Source organism: Pteronotus mesoamericanus, unplaced genomic scaffold (assembly GCF_021234165.1).
Source record: "Pteronotus mesoamericanus isolate MK-2021 breed Mesoamerican mustached bat unplaced genomic scaffold, CSHL_Meso_final contig_166, whole genome shotgun sequence".
Taxonomy (NCBI): domain Eukaryota; kingdom Metazoa; phylum Chordata; class Mammalia; order Chiroptera; family Mormoopidae; genus Pteronotus; species Pteronotus mesoamericanus.
The window spans coordinates 346,610-361,166 of record NW_026555066.1 but is presented as its reverse complement, the minus strand read 5'-3'; the positions used below and the strand labels follow the sequence as shown (position 1 = coordinate 361,166).

General features: G+C 49.1%; 2 protein-coding genes across 2 annotated transcripts; one reads left to right on the top strand and one right to left on the bottom strand.

Moving 5' to 3' along the window:
* Positions 1-1,783: 1,783 nt before the first annotated feature.
* Positions 1,784-4,118, top strand: HSD17B10 (hydroxysteroid 17-beta dehydrogenase 10). The gene is made up of 6 exons (XM_054565690.1): positions 1,784-1,908; positions 2,254-2,418; positions 2,976-3,140; positions 3,268-3,396; positions 3,478-3,586; positions 3,792-4,118. Exons 1-6 carry the CDS (start codon positions 1,882-1,884, stop codon positions 3,980-3,982), a joined length of 786 nt encoding a protein of 261 aa, XP_054421665.1. The 5' UTR covers positions 1,784-1,881; the 3' UTR covers positions 3,983-4,118.
* Positions 4,119-4,278: 160 nt separating this feature from the next.
* Positions 4,279-13,435, bottom strand: RIBC1 (RIB43A domain with coiled-coils 1). Its single transcript, XM_054565689.1, has 6 exons — positions 12,947-13,435; positions 11,562-11,643; positions 11,051-11,392; positions 5,443-5,561; positions 4,629-5,023; positions 4,279-4,517 (listed from the first exon to the last, which is right to left on the bottom strand). The coding sequence occupies exons 1-6, from the start codon at positions 13,091-13,093 to the stop codon at positions 4,436-4,438; spliced, it is 1,167 nt and encodes a 388-aa protein (XP_054421664.1). The 5' UTR covers positions 13,094-13,435; the 3' UTR covers positions 4,279-4,435.
* Positions 13,436-14,557: the final 1,122 nt, after the last annotated feature.

Below are 14,557 nucleotides of genomic sequence, written 5' to 3'. Positions count from 1 at the left end.
TTTCCTGGTTCAAGCTAGCAGGACAACTGGCAGGCACATCTTTTTTTAAAAAATTTATTTATTTTTTCAAATACATTTGTCTCTGCCTACCCCCCCTTTTTTTAAGTTTTAAAAAAATATTTATTCTTAGAGAGAGGGGAAGGGAGGGAAAAGAGACAGAAACATCTATGTGTGAGAGAAATATCAATGGGTTGCCTCTCACACTTCCCAAACTGGGGACCTGGCCCGCAACCCAGACATGTGTCCTGACTGAGAACTGAACGGGCAGTTTTTCAGTTTGCAGGCCAGCACTCAACCCACTGAGCCACACCAGTTAGGGTCAGTCACATCCTCTCCATCACCTCTTTTAACCCATCAGGATAGTAACTAGGTGGCTACAGCTTGCGTGGTCAGGGAGGGGAAGCAACATTTAAGCAAGCCATGGCAACAGGCAGTCATGCAAAAATCAGGGGCAGAGCATTCCAAGCAGAGGGAATGGCTAATGAAAAGATGCACACAAAGAGGCAACTGCAGCTGGAGCATATTGGGCCTGGTAAGAAGCTATAAATTGATGAAAGGACTTCATGTAGTCAGAAAGATTGTGAGTCTGGTGCTAATTTTTTTTTTTTATGAATATAGTGTAATAACCATGAATGTGGTGGTTGTCAACAACCAGGAGGCCCAGAGGAGAGTCTTCCTGGGTAGGAAAGCACATAGGAACATAGTTGAGATAGAGGAAACAAAAAGCTGAACGGGGCTGAAAATGTAAAGTTAGATTTATGACTTGAAGACCTTGGTTTGGGGAAAAGTATAGAAGGAAGTAAGATTAGGTAGATTAGGTGGACTCAAGATACTAATTGGGAGACTGGTTGAAAGATGTTTTAGATCAGCGGTCCCCAACCTTCCTGGCATCAGGGACTGGTTTCATGGAAGAAAGTTTTTTCCACAGACCAGGGGTGGGGAGATGGTTTCAGGATGATTAAAGTGCATTACATTCAAGTTCACCTCCTGTGCGGCCCAGTTCCTAACAGGCCCTGACCGGTACTGCTCAGCAGCCCGGAGGTTGGGGACCTCCCTTCTAGATGGCCAAAGACCTGGGTCATAAATGACAGCCTCTGGTTGAGGTCCAATCTGCAATGTGTGATCTGGGCTTTTCGGTTTAAAATAGACACAGAGGACATTAGCAAAGGTTGAACTGGTGAAAGACGTTATTTGCTTCTCTGTTTATGCTTCTCTGAACTTGTGCTTCTCAGAAGCTCTGTCTTCATATATCTGTCTCCTAGCTTCTGTGTCTCTTAGTGGCTCTCTACATCCCTATCTCTGTGATCTGGTCTGGCATCTCTGTTCCTTGCAATCTCTTCCTCATCGTATTCGTCTCTACGTGGCTCTCAGAATCTGTAGCTTTGGATATTCATGTCTGTGTACCAGAATCTGATTCTCTTTACCTTCCTTTGTGTGCATACTGTAATTTTTTTTTCCAATTTAACTGTGCTCTTCTGGAAGGCATGAAGTCTTTATTATTCCTCTGGGTATCTCCAGTGTCACGCACAAAGGCCAGCATATAAGAGTCTCTCAGGTACGTTTATACTTGAATGAAAGATTTTTCTGAGTAAGGGACATTCTCTCAACCTCCTGCCCTTCACCACCCTTCCCCCGCGGAGCTGGCTGCCTACCCCCGGGCCTGCTAGAGAGTCGGGCGGAGGGTGTGGTATTGTGCTGCTGCCCTTGGACTCTTTCCCCACGGGGACAAGACGCCTTGTGGGCATCTTGCCACAGCCTAACCCTCTCAGCAGGTTACCAGAGCAATCGCGTGAGGCTCGGACGGCCGGAACGCTTCGCTGGCCCCGCCCCGTGGCTTCGCCAATCAGTGAGCGCCAGAAAGAGGCGAAACTACGAAAAAAAATGGCTGCTGCGAGCCGGAGCGTGAAGGTACCCTTGTCTCTGCGGCTTGCCCCGCTGCTCCTGCTGGGACCATTGCGGCCCTGGAAGTAGGGGGATGAGATCGGTGCTGGGAGAAATGATCACGCGTATCTAGGCCTGGTATTGCGGCGGTGGGGCTCGGGAGGTGAAGGTCAGTTCTCCGCAGCACATGTATGTGGGGTGACTGGATGGACTATCTGGGGATGAGAAACCTAGAGGTTCCGTCGGTAAGGAGAGGAGGCCCAGCTGAATCACTCTGCAGGGGTGACCTGGAGCCTCCCTTGCAGAAACCCGGAGAACAGGCAGATGAAAGGGTCTGCACAGCGTAGCCGTTAACTGTGTCCCTCTTCACAGGGTCTAGTCGCCATAATAACCGGAGGCGCCTCTGGCCTCGGACTAGCCACAGCAGTGCGACTGGTGGGGCAGGGGGCCTCTGCTGTTCTTCTGGACCTGCCCAGCTCGGATGGGGAGGTCCAGGCCAAGAAGTTAGGGAAGAGCTGTGCCTTCGTCCCAGCTGACGTAAGTGGGGTCACTTCACCTCCTCAGGACACCGGCCAGGGAACCCATGGGGTGACCCCCTCCCATAGGGTGCTGTGTATGTAGCGGTGGGCCCATTTCCTTTTTCCTTCACAACAGTGGGGGTGGGGATTGGACAAATCAGAATCTCCTGGAGAGGGTATGTATAGTTTGAAAGTTCATACTGGAATTTTATATTCACACAGTTGAAAAACTTTTCATGAAACAAACTACAGACAGTAAAGCTTGATGCAATCATCTTAGCAGGTAGGGGTACAAAAAAGCTAGCCTATCTTCATATCAGTAATTCTCAAAACAGTGCTCTGATCCACAGCAACTGAGAATCTCCACTGGTGTGCGAATGTATCAAAAGAGGGCATAGAACTGAAAAATATTTTGAAACACTGCTCTGTAGTACCTAACACTTTCAGCTTTGGCCCAGTCTCGAGTTTCCTCTTGGCCTCTGCCTTGCTTACATAATTCTGCCCTCCCCTCCCATGGATTTAGTGGTGAACGTGTGTGCTGGGTGATGAATGCCTCCTCCACCTCTCCCTCTAAAGGTGACCTCAGAGAAGGACGTGCAAGCAGCCCTGACTTTAGCAAGAGAAAAGTTTGGCCGTGTGAGTGTAGCAGTCAATTGTGCAGGCATTGCAGTAGCCGCCAGGACATACAACTTAAAGAAGAACGAGGCCCATGCGTTGGAGGACTTCCAGCGAGTTCTCAATGTAAGGCCTTGGAGGTTCTCCAGGGATAGGACTAAGAGGTGCCTGGCTGTGGGTGCCCCCAAAGCTTTCAGGGGACAACAGGCTGCCTCTGCCTCAGGTCCTAACCATATCTCTCCTGGTCCTCCAGGTGAATCTCTTAGGTACCTTCAATGTGATCCGCCTTGCAGCTGGTGAGATGGGCCAGAATGAACCAGATCAGGGAGGCCAGCGTGGGGTCATCATCAATACTGCCAGTGTGGCTGCCTTTGAGGGCCAGGTATGTGAGCAGGGGCAAAGCTTGTGCCTCCTCAGTGACTTACTGGGGCCCTCCCACCTAGGACCTCCACTCTTTCTCCAGGTTGGACAAGCTGCATATTCTGCTTCCAAGGGGGGCATAGTGGGCATGACATTGCCCATTGCTCGGGATCTGGCTCCCATGGGCATCCGGGTGATGACCATTGCTCCAGGTACATATATCCTGTCCCTGCTAGACCTGGGATTGGGTGGGATCCATGGGCAATCGAGAGGGCAGAGTATCCACCACCTAAGCAGCAGCGGCCTTGCATCTCTGGCATAGGGAAGAACTAACTACAAGAAGGGTAGAAAGGTGGGGGGAGGATCAGGGTCACATGAGAACGAGGGCGGGCCTCTGACTCTGGCCGTTTCGTCTAGGCTTATTTGGCACCCCGCTGCTGGCAACCCTCCCGGAGAAGGTATGCAACTTCCTGGCCAGTCAGGTGCTCTTCCCCAAGCGACTGGGTGACCCTGCTGAGTATGCTCATCTGGTACAGTCCATTATTGAGAACCCATACATCAATGGAGAGGTCATCCGGTTGGATGGGGCCATCCGCATGCAGCCTTGAAGGGAGAGGGCAGAGAAAACACAGTCCTCCACCCTTCCTATCCTTGGCATATTGTGCTCCAGCTTGAGAGGAAGCTAGTAGCCATTTGTAACTGCCCTAGTGACCCTCCGTGCCTAATAAAGTCTCTATTCTTACAGGAAGTGGACAGTGCTGTGTGCTGGGGGAACTGACATAGGGAACAAAGGTGAATGGGCGAAGACTTGACAGGGTCAGATGCACGGTTCCCAGGGGTTGCATGGGAAAGGCAGTACTTCACACCTTTGTCGTATTACAACATGTGACCTTGATCTTAGTGAACAATTTTATTACCTCGGCTCAAAGATGGGTATACTGGCTCAGCTCTCTCCCTCTGGGGAATGGATTGTGGTAGGGGGTCTGTAGCATTTTCCTCTTTGACTCTTAGTTTCTGTGTGCTCGATGGGGTGGAGGGAAGGAGAGATGACCATCTTGAGCTCAGCGGCTGCTGGTGTTGAACTGTAGGTAATATTGGGCTGTAGGTTGATTGGCGTAGATTATTGAATTCAGGTAATCCTGCCTGTGAAAGAAAACCAGAGGCCTCAGCCGATGGGTTTTCCCTCTGTCCCTGGCCTTCACCATTCCTCCCCACCCATTGGCAGTCATCCCTGCTGCCACCCCTCGAACTCACTGGGCTCTTTGCTCCTGAGCCAGCTGTTGGTTGAAGGAGCCCAGCCCCCTCCGGAATTCAGCACACAGTTCCTTCTCCTGCTCTTCTAGCTCCATGGCTGCTTGGGCCAGGTTAATGGTCTGGCTTTCCCATTCGGCATCCAGTGCTCGTTCAGCCTGGCGCTGTGCCTCCTTTTCACGACATTGCGCCTCCTGGGATTTCTTGATGACAGATCGCTGCTCTGGGTTCGCACCCTTCCAGAAATGGGGCAGGGCCCGGGAGGGAGCCTCAGAGTGTTGGGTGATCTGGGGTTTCCCTTTCAGTAGGTCACTTTTGACCTGGTGCTGGATCTCCTTGAAGTTGGCCGCCTGTTCACGCTGATGCTCATGGCGCTTTCGTTCAGCCTGCTCAGCTGCCTGGTGGGATCCCCGAATGTGAGCATTTGGGTGCCCAGCCTCAAGGGAACTCTCAGTCACAGGGGAGGGGGACACATGGCCCTGCTCTCCTCCATCTCATGGATAGAAGGGACAGAGATAGTGCCTAAGCTGGGGAAGGGGTGGCACAGACAGGGAACGTCCCTGCCTCTGGGAGCCCTTAGATTGAGCAGCCGTGGAAGGGAGGGCAGTGTTCTGTTCTCAAGTCATCTTCAGTCTGCACGTGGGGAATGGTATCTTCTACCCTAAGAGGGCCCTTAAGTAAATGGGGAAGTCCTCAGGCAGGTAAGAGGCTAGTGTTGATGGGAGAAGTACTGTGAGGGAAAAGATGTGGCTAAGGTTCCCAGGACTTTATTCAGGGGGTTAGGGAGAGCCCAGTACGCTGGATGGCTCAGGCCTACCTGGGCTTTGTTGGCGTTGGCCACGGCATACCTCATGGCTGTGCAACAGGACTCCTCCAGCTTGGCCAGCTGGGTGGCCCGCATGTCCACTGCTAGGTGCAGCTTTTCTCTGAGCTCATCTACACAGAGAAATATGGCCAGGGCACTGTACTGGCCTGCTCCATTCCTGGTTCACTAATTCAGCCACTTGTTCAACAAGTGTGTGTGTGTGTGTGTGTGTGTGTGTGTGTGTGTGTGTGTGTTTTGGAGTGGGGGATAATATCCTAATGCAGGGATGTGGAAAGAGCTACTCTGTAGGGCTAAGGCTAGCCAAAGTGGCAGTAACCAGGATTTCTCAGGTGCCTAACCGAAAGATGCCTCCAATGGACCTGGACCCAATGCCAGCTCTGTTGCTTTTGAGCTGTGTGACCTTGGGGAGGTAATTCCACCTCTCTGAGCTTCAGTCTAATGGCCATGTGTTGGACTCTGAGGACACCAGAGAATTAGATCCTTTCCTCAGAGAGCTCCCTGTCTAGTGCAGGGATGGATCAAATGTAGATTGTCATACCACAATGTGGTAAGTCAGTGATACAGAGCATTATGAGAACTTTGGATGGTGGGTGAAAGCAGGCTTCGAGGGGGAGGTTATCTTTGAAATACATGTTGCATATAGGCAGAAAGAGCAAAGAGCATTCCAGGCCACAGGCATAACATAAGCAAAGGTACTGACACTTTTAATCCAGCCACACTGGCCTTGCTTCTAGAACGTGCCAAACACTCTTGCCTCATGGATTTGCAATAGATGTTATTCTCAACTCAGGTTTTTTGTTTCCCTCAAGTCTTTGCTCACATGTTATTGCCTCAGTAAGGCCTTCCCTTTTTCTCCTATCTAAAATTGCAACCTGCTTGCCTCCAACATTTATTTCCCTTCCCTGATTTTTCTCTCTAGCATTTGTAACCATCCAATATACTCTACATTTAAAATTATTTTGACTATTGCCTGTCTCTCTCCTCACTAGAAGGTAACCTTTGTGAGGGCAGGCTTTCTGTCTGTTTTATTCACTACCATGTGCTAGCATCTAGATTAGAGCCCGGCACATAGTCGGTGCTCAATGAATTCATTTGACAAATACTTCTTAAGTACCTACTATGGAACATAAAATGCAAGTGGCTAGAGAGTTTTTCAGGGGCCAGGCTAAGGGCCAGAAACTGCACCTGAGGGGGGGGGGGCATGGGAGGATTTAAAGCAAGGAGGTGATGCGGTCAGATTTGCATTTTAGAAAGCTCCTGGTGGGAGACGGTGGAGATAGGGAAGCCATCTTGGAGGCTAAGAGCAGGCCAGTTGGGAGGATTCAAACTAGACCAGCGATGGAAAGGCTAGAGGGGAAATATATAGGAGGTTACATCAACAGTACTTAGATGAAGGAGTAAGGGAGAGAAGACTCAGAGGTGCTTCTCAGGGTGCTGGCTTGGATGACTGGGGACATGGCGTGGCGTGGCCACCACCAGAAGTAGAAGATACAGAATGAAGAGCAGGTTAGGGGGCACCGATGAATCCTGTTTAGGAAGCTGAGTTGGAGAGGGTCAGCAGGCATCTGGATGTCTGATTCTGCAGGTAGAGAGTCAGGACAGAAGTGATGACATAGCTGAAACCAGAATGAAGGCTGAGGACATCTCAGGTAAGTGTGCAGGGCAGGGGGAGCAGTGTGTTTGGGACACAGTCTCAAGAAGGAAAGAGTAGAAGGAAGAGGAACCCGCAAGAGGCAGACAGAGGATGGTCAGGAGCTACGAGCAGAATGTGCTGTCACAAGCCAAGGAAGAGGGAGGTTCAAGAAGGAAGATGTAACTGGAGTCAAGTGTAGCAAGAAAGATTCAGTCAAGGAGAAAAGAGTAACCAGAGCCACTTGGACCTGAAAACACCAAGGGCCTTGGTGATTTTAGTAAGAGAAGTGACAGCGAAGTTGTGTGGGGAGAAATGAGATCTGAGGGGGTTGAGGTGTGACTGGGAAGTCACAGAGAAGAGACAAGCGGAAGCAGATTTTTCAAAAGGTATGGTTGTAAAGGCACACAGCTAACTCACAGCTTCTAGAGGAATCACGGTGGAGGGAGGCTTCTGTTTCTTCAAGATGGTTTAGACTTAAGCTTGTTTACAGCCTGCATGGAAGGGGAAGTGCTGAGAACACAGGGAAGGGGATATCAGGGAATACAGCCTGCGGGGTGGGGCAGGGACAATGGGGTCTGGAGCACAGGCTAAAGCCCTGGCTTTGAAGAGGCACTGTGGCATGCACTTCAGAGACTGGAGGGCTGGGTATGGGGGGTAAAGAAAATAGTGGGGGGTGCTGCTTCATTTCATTCTTCACAGTAACTCAGGAAGGATTAGCCCCATTTTTCAGATGGGGACACAGAAAGGTCGGAGGTGAAGTAAAACTACCTGAAGTCACACAGTTGGCAAGTAGTAGGTTGGGATTTGAATCCAGGTACCGGAGGAATCAGCCCATGCTCCTTCCATCCCACTACAGAGGCTCTCACTCAGCGCAGTGCCGTGTCTGTGTCCAGCTCCGCTTTCTCATATGCCTGCCTGCTGCTCTGATAAAAATCACCAACTACTCCTAATTTCTAAACCCGATACACAGGTCTCCGTTCCTACCTGAACTGCTTCAGGGCATTTGACACTATGGAGGACTCCCTCCCTGAAATTCCTCTCTCGACCTCTGAGGTACCATTTTCTCATGAAGACTGAGAGAAGGCAAGTATGGCATAGTGGTCAAGCACACAGGCTCTGCAGCCAACCTCCCTGTGTTCACTCCCCGTTTCCATCACTTGCTAGCTGTATGACTCTGAACAAGTTACTTAGCATCTATGTTCTCCAGTTTCCTCTGCTGACTGGGGATTATACTAGTACTTGCACCGTAGGGCTGTTGTGATGATTCAATGAGTTACATACACAGTAGAAAGTTGAGCACAGCATCTGGTGCACAGTAAGTGCTCAATAAAGGTTTGCTATTATTATTGTTACTATTTTTTTATGCATCTTGTCCCTACCTCACTGATCCCTTCTCAGTCATTATTATAGGCTCCTTTTCCTTTATTCATTCCATCTACTATGTCGCAGGCCCTGTATAAGTCACTGACTGAGGTTGTAGTGGCTAATAAGACAGCTTTGGCCTTTGTTCTTACAGAGTGCACCATTTGCTCACCCTTTTCCCAGGCTCCTCCTGGCTTAGCATTCTACTCATTTGCATACCCACACCCCCTCCCACCTTGGCCCCAGATCTCTCTCTGCAGCCCAGACTGGTCGTGGAACTTCAGGATCATATAGCTACATAGCTGTCTGTCAGCCACCACCCCTTGGCTACAATAGTCTGCTACCTGATCTCCTGGCCTCTAGTCTAACCACCTCTAATCCAATCTCTACATTGGCTAACAGTTATCTGTCAAAATCAAAAATCACGTGACTTCAATGCCCAAAACCTTCCTGTGGCTCCCACCTCACTCAGTAAAAACTGAGGTCCTCATTGTGGCCCATAAGGCCTGCTTGATTTGGCCCCTAGCACCTCTCTGACCTCACTTCCTACTACTCTTCCTACTACCCTCACTCACTCTACTGCAGCTACTCTGGCTTCATTGCTCTTCCTCAAACATTCCAGACGCCCTCTCTCCCGCCTCAGGGCCTTTGCACTAGTGATTTCCTCTATCTAGACAGTTCTTCCCTCAGATATTTGTGCTGCTCACTCCCTCATCTTTAGATCTGTTTTCAAATGTTACCTTGGTGAGGTTTTCCTTATTTAAAATTGCAACTGTGCACCCTTTCCAAAAGTCCCCATATACCCTATTGTGTTATTTTTCTCCCTAGCAATTGTCTTAACCACCTTATATATTTCACTGTTACCTTGTTTATCGTCTCTGTGCCCATTAGAGTGTGAACTCCACAACAGCAAGGATTTTTGTTTTGTTCACTATGCCAATCACAAAGTAGGTAGCTTAATGTTTGCTGAGTATTGAAATGGTTTTGTCACTCCTCTGCTTAAACCCCTTAAGTGGTTACCCAGTGCCTACACAATAAAAGTCACAATTCCTCACTTTGGTGTAAAAGGTTCTTGCCCATTTTCTCTTCCTCCAAGTCCTCAACCCTGGGCTTCACTAACACTAAACTGTTCATCTGAAAACTCCCAGACCATTCACAGCCCCGGTGCTCTTCCTCTTGCTACCACTCTGCCAGGAAGGGTCTCACCCCATCCTGGCAAAATAGTATCCAGCTTTCTAAAATTGGTTCCTGACAGCTGACCTGTGCCACCCCCCTACCCTGCCTCCCTTTCCTTGTAAGAATTTACCAGTTCCATGTTGATGTTCCTTCCACGTTCTATATGCACTTCTATTACAGTACTTGTCAGAGTGCATAACACAGTGTTAAAGCATAAATATTTGCTGAGGAGTGACTTCTGCATGTATCTTTTCCTCTTACTCTAAACTGATTTTCTGGGAGGCATAGTTCTGTGGCCTTCTGGAAGGCCAGGGTGCCTGTCTTGTTTACTTTGGTCTTTAACTGATCTCTCAGCAATATTTTATTGAGCTCCTGACACAATGGCAGGCACTGTACTAGGCCACTGGGATACAGGGGTGGAAATGAGAAATACAGTTCATCTTTAGTGAGCTGATATTTTGGGAGAAAAGACAGACATTCCACAAATACTTTCAAAGTTAGTTACATCTATAATGAGCGGTTCAACAGAACAGGATGCTATGATAGGGGTGATTTGAAAGGTGAGCGGTGCGAATAGATAAGAAATAGTGCTTGCCCTGGCTGGTGTGGCTCAGTGGATTGAGTGCTGGCCTGTGCACCAAGGAGTTGCTGGTTTGATTTCCAGTCAGGGCATGTGCCTGGGTTGCAGGCCGGGTTCCCCGGTGAGGGCGTGCAAGAAGCAACTACACATTGATGTTTCTCTCCCTCTCTCCCTCCCTTCCCCTCTCTCTATAAATAAATAAATAAAATCTTAAAAAAGAAATAGTCCTTGCCTGCAAAGGACTTACTCTTATGGAAGAGGAGTCACAGATGTCATAGTAATGGTAGCTGTTAGTCATTGAGCACTGACTTAAAACCCTTGAGTGAATACCCACTGCCTATACGATAAAGTCACAATTCCTCAGTTCGGTGTTAGTTTTCTCATCCTCCAAATCCTCAGTCCTGGGCTGCGCTAACACTAAACTGTTTGAGTATCCTAAACTACCAGACCACTCACAGACCCAGTGCTACAGATTGTGCTTCACATACAGAATCTCGTTTCATTCTTATGAGCTCTATGTGGTATGATTACTCCCATTTTAAAGATGAGGAAACTGAAGCACAGAGATGAAAATTTCATTTGCCCAGGCCAGCTAGTAAGTAGCAGAACTATTAGGTCTTTCATTGTGCTGCCTCCACATAATGGAATGCCAGGCCGACTGGGGACCAATGGCTACACTGGCAATTGTTGAAGGGAGTTGGGGAAGTTGGGCTCTGATCAGTCTTTCAGCAGCAGCTGTATGGGGTAATTGGACCTCCCCGCACAGTTCTGGTCTCCTGGCTGCTGTACCTGTCTCAGGAAAACCCTCTCAGGCTTCAGGTCTCAGCCTGGAGGGCCCAGCTCCTTACCTGCACTCATTTCTTCATCCCTGGCTTGCTGTTGCTCCTTCACCTGCTTCTCCAGGCTGTGCCTGACCTCCTGCTGCATTCTCCGGCACGTGGCCCTGTCCAAGTCCTCCCTAGAGAGGGACTGCATGCTGGCTGGGCCACAGTGGGGCTTATTGTTACTCTGACAGGCTAAAAACCCCTTCCAGGGTTGGTTTGGGTCCCAAAGGTGAAATTCATGCCAATTCTCGAGCTGCTGCTTCTGCTCCTGAAACTCGTGGACATTTTTGGCCAGTTGACGTTTTCGTTCTTCCTCTTTCTTCTCTAGCATCTGGGCTACCAAGTCATAGTGTACCTGGGTGGCACCTGGGAGTTGTGGGGAGGGACAGCCCACTCAGCTGGGCCTCTGCTCCCAAGGCCCATCTGGTTGGTTCCACCACACCCCAGGCCTCAGGCTCCACTCTCCTGCCCTACCTCACTCCACCCAGCTCTGTGCAAGATCCTCCTTGGCAGGCCTCTGGCCTTGGGCTTTTACCGTAAGCTGCCTCCTTGCTCCGCTCCGTGGCCTCCCAAAGCTTCCGCTCTTCCACCTGGCTGTTCAGGGCTCCAACATCCACCTGATCCCAAAGAAATGTGCTAAATTATGGTAGTGGCCCAGCAGCAGACCTTAAGTGGCTCAGAAATCCTGCTTCGAAATCCTCCTATAGATCCCCAATGCCTACTGGATGACGTTCCACTGTCACCATGGTCTGTAAGCCCCTCAGTGGTCTAGCTTCTGCCTCGTTCTCCAACCTCATCTCGGTAGCCTCTTCCCTTGTCCCACCCTCAGGGGCTCTGTGCTTAGTTTCCTGCACATCTTACACTGTTTTGCACAGACAGTTTTTGCCCCAGCCATTCCTTCACTTGGAACACTCTTCCTCCCCTCTTTACTGAAACTCCTATTTATCCCTCAAGCTCAGGCTTCCCTTTTCTGACCCCTCTGACAGGTGCTACTCCCACAGGCTTGAGGACCCATTGTCCACACTGTATTGAAGTTTGCTTCTATCGATGATCTCCTTCACGAGACTGTGATCCCAGTAAGGGCCGAGACAGGCCCTTAGCTTTGTATCCCTACTGTACAGCCCAGTCCCTGACACAGAGCCGGCCCTAGGAAACACTTGCCAAACTGGATTTCAGTTACACCACTCATCCCTCGGCCAACTGCTTACGTGTGTCAGGCTCTAAGCTGTGGTTTCCCGAGCCGCCGCCTTAAATGAATCCCTCAACATTCCCTTTAGCCTCCCTCACTTTACCAAGCTTGGAGCTCAGAGAAGACATGTGACTCATCCAAAGCCACCCATCTAGTAAACGGCAGGCCTGGCCCTTGAGCACAATATGGGGTCTTTTCCAGAATCCCATGCTGCATTCTCCCTTTAGCCGCCCCACCCAGCAATCTATTTTTTTCTTAAACTATCCGTATTTTCTCTTTATTTTGCTTATAATTTGTTCATTTAAAATGTTTCAAAATCATGCAAAAGGGAATACAGTTTAGTGAAGAATCAGTGTCCCTGCCATTTCTGACCCTCAGCCTGGTTAACAGTTTCTTCCCTAGCCTTCCAGAGAGTTTAGGCACATATGCCATATCAAATATCCTTTAGACTTCTTTTAGCTCCATATTCATCTCTCAAGAACCAGGCCTCTTTGGCCCAGAGCGGACTGGAGAAAAGCCAGCTGTCACCGGCTCCTCTTCCCCCAGTCTCTTCCCCTGCAGCAGCCCCAACCTCCTTCCCATGCCTGGGGGTGGGCGCCTTCCCCCGTTCCTTTCCATCCCTAGGGCATGCTCAAATCAGGGAGGGGCTGTAACAGGCACTGCTATGTTCCTCTTCAGCTGCAAAAGTAAGGTGGCTCCGGGTCCCAAGAAAGTCCTCGCCGCCCACTCACCCCTAAGACTCGGGTCCGCACATCAAAGAATCGGTTCTGTCGTTCTTTCTCTCGATTTCTTCTAGCCTCAATGGCTGCCACCTCCTTGGGATCTGGTGGCAGGTTTAGGTTAAACATCTGGAGAAAGGGTGAGGTGGGATGGCCCATCAGTGCTATACCCCACCCCCATTCCTTTCTCCCCACAGTATCTCGCCAGTTACTGATTCCTACTGATTTTACTTCCTGTTACATTTCATATTAGTGTCTTCCATCTCTGCTGTCACTACCCTAATTCAGGCCTCACAATCTGGAGCCAGGCAACATTTCCAAGAGCTTCACAGGCCTCCCTTGCTCCAGTGTTACCCTATTTCTTTCTCTGCACTGGCTACCAGAGATCCTTCTGAAAGCAAGTCTGGCCCTGGCTGGTGTGGCTCAGTGGATTGAGTTCCAGACTGTGAAGCAGAGTCACTGGTTCGATTCCCAGTCAGGGCACATGCCTGGGTTGCGGGCCAGGTCCCCAGTAGGGGACAAGTGAGAGGCAACCACACATTGATGTTTCTCTCTTCTCCTTCCCTTCCCATCTCTCTAAAAATAAATAATAAATAAAATTAAAAAAAAAATAAAAGCAAATCTGACCACGCCCCCCTCCCCGGGCTTAAAACCTTTAAGAAGCAGCTGTAAAGCAAATGGCTTCCCAGTATTTACAGGACAAAGTCTAATCCCATCTGCTAGATTTATAAGGGTGTCTCCATGATCTGCTCCCTGCTCACCTTTCCACGTCTCAAACTCATTTGCAACACTGTCCCTTTCCCATTACGCTTCATTCGGTTTTCCTCACTTTAGGAAGTGGCACCACCATTTCCCCTTTTATTTTTATTATTCTGTAGTCAAATGAAAGGCTAGAGGGCTTAAGTGTGCCTGCTGTTTCATATTCTGGGACGCCTACTTTTCGGCGTGGGAGCCAGCCAAAACACTTGTGCCAACATAAATCTTACCATGTCTCTCACCTGCTTAAAGCCTCCACCGCCTTCCCACTGCACTTAGAATCAGATCCAAACTCCTAAGTGTGGGCTTGCAAGACCCGGTTCCTGCACCGCTGTCCAGTTCATCTCACGCCACCGGCTCCCCTGCTGACAGTGCTCCAGGCTCACTGGTATCAAGTCCTCCAATGAAACAGCTGCTCCTACCTCAGGGCCTTCATACACAGCCTTCTTTTGTTCGGAACACCATCCCCCAACTCCTCCTACAGCTAGTTCTCACCTTTTTTTTTTTTTAAACTTTTTGTAACTGTGAAATATTTTTTATATATATATATATAGGATATCCATATTATGTGTGTGTGTGTGTGTGTGTATGAATGATATATATCCCATATTTAAGTTAGGAAGCATGATAAAATAGAGACCCATGAACCAACTGTCCAACTTAAGAAATAAAACATGATCAATGCAATTAAGTATCTTGTATCTCTTCTCCCTCATCCTTACCCTGAAATATAACCATTTTCCAAGATGTTTCTACTCCCTTACTACTATGCATAAATATACTATGTGTACCATTCCCTGAACAATATTTTAAAATATTTCCTTGTTTTGGAATTTTATAAAATATCATGCAGTATATATTATCCTA